The sequence below is a fragment of the Archocentrus centrarchus genome, unplaced genomic scaffold, assembly GCF_007364275.1.
Source record: "Archocentrus centrarchus isolate MPI-CPG fArcCen1 unplaced genomic scaffold, fArcCen1 scaffold_90_ctg1, whole genome shotgun sequence".
NCBI lineage: Eukaryota > Metazoa > Chordata > Actinopteri > Cichliformes > Cichlidae > Archocentrus > Archocentrus centrarchus.
This window is the reverse complement of record NW_022060299.1, coordinates 231,987-238,100: the sequence shown is the minus strand read 5'-3', so window position 1 is coordinate 238,100 and position 6,114 is coordinate 231,987. Positions and strand designations below refer to the sequence as shown.

At 42.2% G+C, this 6,114-nt stretch overlaps 1 protein-coding gene across 1 annotated transcript; it reads right to left on the bottom strand.

Moving 5' to 3' along the window:
- Positions 1-1,161: 1,161 nt before the first annotated feature.
- Positions 1,162-4,017, bottom strand: LOC115777967 (homeodomain-interacting protein kinase 3-like). Its single transcript, XM_030725992.1, has 8 exons — positions 3,820-4,017; positions 3,501-3,692; positions 3,237-3,418; positions 2,942-3,065; positions 2,717-2,836; positions 2,470-2,556; positions 2,199-2,386; positions 1,162-1,786 (listed from the first exon to the last, which is right to left on the bottom strand). The coding sequence occupies exons 1-8, from the start codon at positions 4,015-4,017 to the stop codon at positions 1,162-1,164; spliced, it is 1,716 nt and encodes a 571-aa protein (XP_030581852.1).
- Positions 4,018-6,114: the final 2,097 nt, after the last annotated feature.

Here is a 6,114-nt window from a genome sequence, read left to right as displayed (position 1 = left end):
CGAACCCAGACCTTTTAGATGTCGTTCTAGCTTTGAGGTCTTTAAATAGGGATGCATGCAATGTAGCTTTGTTTAACAGCACTTTACATGAAGCAATCTTTCGCATTAAAGTCTTCATTGCTAAAAAAAAAAAAATATTTTTATGTATGACTAATTGCTTTCTTGATCACCCGTTTACAAAAAAACAACATAAAATGTGAGTCGGGCGACTTGGGTCGTGTTGGTCATGGCCCTGGGAAGCCGTGGTGGGCGTCCCTTATTTTCATTTGTGAAAGGTGGCAACCCTACTCTGAGGCCTCACTCCCGGTATGTTAAAGTGCATCAAACCATAATGGATTGTGTGTGTGATGACAAAGAAGCAGCTGCTGGTGCCTTAACAGTTGTGTTGTGTTACTGTATGTGCAATTCATGCCATCACGAGCAATCATTTGGATGAAGAGGACAAATTTCGTTGACCAAACTTTCCTTTAGTTGAATAAAACCGTGATAATTCATATTATTCATATTCATTGAAGTCTTGAGTTTATAATTGTAAACTATTATAAACAAAAATATCTTTCTTTATATATTTAACATTTTCATGCAAAATGACAGATGCAGCATCAGTGAGTACGTTCTATAGAAAATGATGCTTTAATGTTGCATTGTTATGTTATACACTAGAGTATGGAGTACTGAGTACTTCATGGAACAGTACTTCAAAGGAAAACAATATCACTAACCCACAGTGAAACACTGACACATGTTAAATGGTCTTATTTAATTTCCTGACTATTACAATGATGAAGAAACAGTTTACTTTTAAATTTTGTGTTACTTTATTCAGTTTAAAAATTTCTGTAAAGCCAGTTGACAACATTTATACTGTAAGGTAAAGACCCTGCAGTATTTCAGAGAAAACCCCAACAATCAAGTGACCCCCTATGAGCAAACACTTTGTGACAGTGGGAAGGAAAAACTCCCTTTTAAAAGGAAGAAACCTCCGGCAGAACCAGGCTCAGGGAGGGGAGGCCATCTGCCGCGGCCTGTTGGGGGTGAGGGGAAAGAGAAGAGAGAAAGGAGAGACAGAGCCAAGGCTTGACTTTAAGAGCGAGATGAGTTTTGGAACATCCCACCCACTTCCACTTAATCGCCATGGTGCCAACGATTTGCGGGAAAAATTCAATGGCGCGCTGCTGCTCCTCCTCTTGCTTCTCTGCAGCGGTGGTCATCAGCCCGACTGTCCTTTGGATCCAAAGCTGCTCCAGCTGCCTTCATGGTCTTTTCTGGCCCTCTTTTGTGGGCTGTGGAAGGCAGTTTTACCCTGATGGTCCTCTTATTCCCTGTGATGGAACTCTGCGTCCTGTTGGTTGAGCAGGACGGCCCGGGAGAATACCGGAATTTCTTTCGGTATTGGTCTGTGGAAGAGGGGGATGTTTTTTCACCCACATCTTTCCAGTCAGTTGTCCTCCTTTTTAATGACTGACTGGTGACCTTTATATCTTCATCAGGGTTTGGTTTGAGTGAAACTGTCTGGGCAGTTTCACAGTGACTGGGCCTGGAGCAGTTGGGTCTGCTTCTCTGAATTGAAGGGGGAGGACAGTTGTTTTGGGATGGGCTTGTGGTCCTGGAGGAAGGGGGCCTCTCTAGGATTTTGCTCTCGGCTGCAGGGGGATGAAGCTGCTGTTGGGCAGGTTGTCTGGTCTCGGAGATGGGCTGCTGCAGAGACCCACTCACTCCTGTCCCGCTATCTGAAGACACTGTGCTTTTCTTACAGATCTTTGTGTGCTGATAACAGGACTGTACACTGCAAGACAGACAGCAAATCATTCCATATGCTAAATTATTCACTCATATGGATGAAACATTTTCACATAACGTGAGATATACAATAAACAGTCACGGTAAAAAAAAAATCACATCTTCTTTCAGTTAAAAAGTTGAATCTGGTCCTCATTAGGGATTAAAATGGGGATAAATACAACCCCAGATGAACTGCAAAGCATGACATATACCATGACAAGTGTGTGAAAAACTAAGTAAACCCTTATTGTTTACATAGGAGTTAAGAGGGGAATGTTGTGTTACTGTCCAACCAAGGTTGTGTTTACCTCAATTTAAACCTGTTTCTTTTTACTACTGTGGGGAAATGTGTTGTACGTGTGTGCAGTGGGAGGTTAAGGGAGAACAATTGTTCTAAATAAACAGTGTTGACTTACTAGGAGCTCAGGTGGTAGAAGGACGCCATGTGGCTCATTTTTGCAAACGGATGATCCAGCACCTGTTCGGGTGTAATCCGTGTTTCAGCATCAAGCTGAAGCAGTCCTTTAATCATTTCAATGAACATCAAGCGATCAGCCATTTCTGCCACTTTATCAGCATAATTTTGATGCTCAGGTTCCCGGAGCTGAAAAATGAAGAAAGCAACAAATGTCAACCAAAAAGACTTTTTTTTTTTTTTTCTTCACTGAATGGCCAAAGGGTACTTACATGTAAGAGGTCATTCAGAGAGGTAAACTTTCTTTCTCTTCTCTCTATGAACCAAGTCCCCGTCTCTTCGAAAAATTCTAAAGGTGTCTGAAAAGATAGGAAACAGCAAATTGTAGGACAAACGGGCTCTCAGAACAAAATATTTGACAATATGTTAAAAATCGAGGGTTAGAAAAGAAATAGATTGCAAATGAGTTTAGAGACTGGCATACAGGAGTAAACAGAGCAATGGTGAAGTGGTCAGTACCTTGAGTTTCCAATTACTGCTGGTGGAATTATCCTCTTTGTGGAAAAAAAGGGAGGTCTTTTGCCCAGAGTTTAACATTTTGTCCTGTGGCTTCCCTTGGGTTTCTACTATATATCTCAGCTGTAAATACAACAGAAAATGTAGTCAAACTGGGAGTCCAGCACAGAATTTTGTCATATATTTCAGCCAAGCAAAAAACAGACTTTAGGGGTACTGTTTACTCACCATCTCATATTCACAGTATCCAGGGTACAGCAGGAAACCGAGGTATAGAGTGGCAGCAATGATGCCCAGAGACCAAACGTCTATGGCCTCTGTGAACGGAAGCCCTAGAATAATCTCCGGGGCCCTGATGGAGGACAGAGAGCAATGATTGTAATTGTTACATTTGTTATCAATTGTGATCATTTGGATAAGTATGATTTGTACTACAGCTGAGAAACTCCTAACAGAAAGCACAGACTCAGGAGGTTTGTGTGACTGTGTGAGTAAGAGATCAGATTTGAGTCCAGCTACTCACCGATATGGAGAGGTCTGAAGGCAAGAGCCCACTGTGGCAGCAGAGGTGACATGAGCCAGGCCGAAGTCAATCACTTTAATTCGGTATGGCTCTTGTTGGTGATTGACTAACATTACATTCTCTAGTTTGAGGTCTGCATGTATGATTCCAATAGACTTCAGGTGTTTCAGAGCTATTGCAATCTGAACGGTACCAAAAAAAAAAAATGTCAGATAAAATTTGATCAGTATCCATTTTCAAAGCACTTATCAGAGTTAAACATACCTGCATGACTATTGGTCGAATTTCCATTAAACTGAGTGGCTGAAAATGTCTTTCTCGCATGAAGTCAAACAGACTTTTGTCAAGATACTCAAACTCCAGACATGGACGACCTCTATCCATAAAAGCCTGATACCATTCAACCAAGTTGTGTTTGTTGCCGTTATGCATGCTGAGCATGTATAGCATAGCCACCTGGAAACATAGGTCACAGATGGGTTTTACATTAGTTTGACATTTGTACTACACAATAAGTATTTCTACAGTTTTCACATCCACTACACACATCTTTGAAACACAAATTCAAAGGAGCACTTTGTACCTCAATGTTTGCCACCTCTACTGAGTAATTTTTCATTACTTTGATGGCTACGGTCTTCTTGTCAGCCATCCTGACACATTTTGCAACCTTGCCAAAAGTCCCTTCTCCGAGGATAGTTAATACTTTGTAGTTGGAGAAGATGGAGGTGAGCTGGCTTCCAGGGACTAACTCGTCTTGGGCTTGTACGTTGGAGTACATGTTTGATGCCGTCACTTTTACGAGCGTCGATTTTTTCCTGTTGTCACTCCAAAGGTTTGGTGAAACTGTTCAGTCTTCACTCTGCTTGCAGTCTGATAACATTCTACATTCCGTGGCTTTTAACATCAAAGGTTCTGACTGGATCAGGTGCCCCTGAACCCTTCTTGCAGTCTGACAACATTCTACATTCTGTGTTTGTTACTTTGTGGCATTTTTACATCCCAAAGGTTCTGACTGGATCAGGTGCCCCTGAACCCTTCTTGCAGTCTGACAACATTCTACATTCCGTGGCTTTTAACATCAAAGGTTCTGACCACGCTTAGAAAATGACAGGAAACTTATAGCTGATATTAATTTATTCATACATGTAAAATGAAGGTTTTCTGAATGTAAATCTGCTACAGAACAAAAAGATTTCAGTGTGGAATTAAATTGAATTGAATGTTTTCATTAAAAAATAGTAATAATACTACAACATCTGCATTAAGTGAGATGTTTAATATATTTATACCTCTTGCATTTACCACATTTGCATAGCTTTTTAGTGCCTACTTTCTTACACACATGATCTGCTGGAGGAAGCATTCATATGGCACACTGTAATAGTACTCTGTCACGAGCCAAAGTGACATATATGCCTTTATATTATTTTTATTATGCATTAATCAAGTGGATCCATAGCATAGTGGTTCACACATTTGCCTAGCAAGCAAAAGGTTCCCAATTTGATCCCGGGAGCAGACGCATCTTTTTGGGATTGCGTCAGTTACATTAATACCAATGTAACCGTACATGAAACAGTTACTTAGGAAAAGGTCTTGTTTAAGTCAGCATTAAGAGGCCCAGTACCTGCATTCTTTAGAGATGACAATCTTATATGTTTGTGGAGATGCTCAGGTGTATTGCTTGATGTTTGAGGGTTTCTAATCAGCTCATGTGTGCCACATGTATTTAAAAGATATGATTAGGTAAGATGCTGACACTAAGCTGTAGACCAGGGCTATTCAACTGGTGGTCCAAGGGCCAGAACCGGCCCATCAGTCATTTGCTACTGCCAGTCCTGGTGTCGGTTTCAATGAACCGGGCCTGCGTTTCCACCACGCTTTGTGAACTGATCCTTTACGTATGAGTGTGGGCGAGTCCTCATCTGGACACGGAAGCTGAAAGGCACAAACGTGGGAGAACACGCTCCCCTTTCTTGTGCTGCAAACACATTTTACGCTCCAAACCAAACTACTGCAGCATCTGTGTGCAGCACAGAGGTAAACACAGACAGCGATTACGAGCAAGGACGAAAAGTATGTACTATGCGTCCTTTTATCTGCAATATGAACATCTCATGGGCAGCACGGTGGTTAGCACTGCTGCCTCACAGTTAGAATACCATCTGGGAGGCCTGGGTTCCATTCCACCTTGGCCCGGCCCTCTCTCTCTCTCTGTGTGGAGTTTGCATGGGTTTCCTCCCACAGTCCAAAGACATGCATTTACTGGGGTTAGGTTAATTGGCTCCTCCAAATTGCCCATAGGTGTGAATGAGAGCATGAGTGTAAGTGCTGTCTGTGTTAGCCCTGCGACAGGCTGGCGACCTGTACAGGGTGTACCCTGTGTTAGCTGGGAAAGGCTCCAGCCCCCCCTGAACAGGATAAGTGGATGGATGAACATCTCATGCCTATCAGAAATGGTACATGGACTAGTTCTTACATAGCGCTTTCCTACTCTGTCTGAGCGCTCAAAGCACTTATACAACATGTTTACATTTATCTAACATTCACACACATTCACTCTCCAATGGTTGCATCAGAGAGCAACTTGGGGTTAAGTATCTTGCCCAAGGAAACACTGGAACGCAGCCTGGAGCAGCCAGGATTTGAACCGCTGACCTTCAGATCACTAGGTGAGCTGCTCTACCTCCTGAGCTACAGCCACAGCCTAAGGTTTCAGCACCGGACAATCCGACATTTAAATGACTATTTAAAATGGATTCTGCATACATATAATATGGTCAGGCTTGACGTGTTTTTGACCTGGAAGATGGACAACACAATTGGCTCTCAAAGCATTAAAGTTTAAAAGAGGTACGGAAAGAGCTTATTTCCA

What these genes read in the sequence shown, in the direction of transcription:
- LOC115777967 (XM_030725992.1), bottom strand. Translation starts at nt 4,017, where the DNA reads ATGTACTCCAACGTACAAGCCCAAGACGAGTTAGTCCCTGGAAGCCAG. An exon ending in TTCGACCAATAGTCATGCAG is followed by an intron (nt 3,419 to 3,500) that starts GTATGTTTAACT and finishes GGTACCGTTCAG; the next exon opens with ATTGCAATAGCTCTGAAACA. An exon ending in CTTCAGACCTCTCCATATCG is followed by an intron (nt 3,066 to 3,236) that starts GTGAGTAGCTGG and finishes GTCCTCCATCAG; the next exon opens with GGCCCCGGAGATTATTCTAG.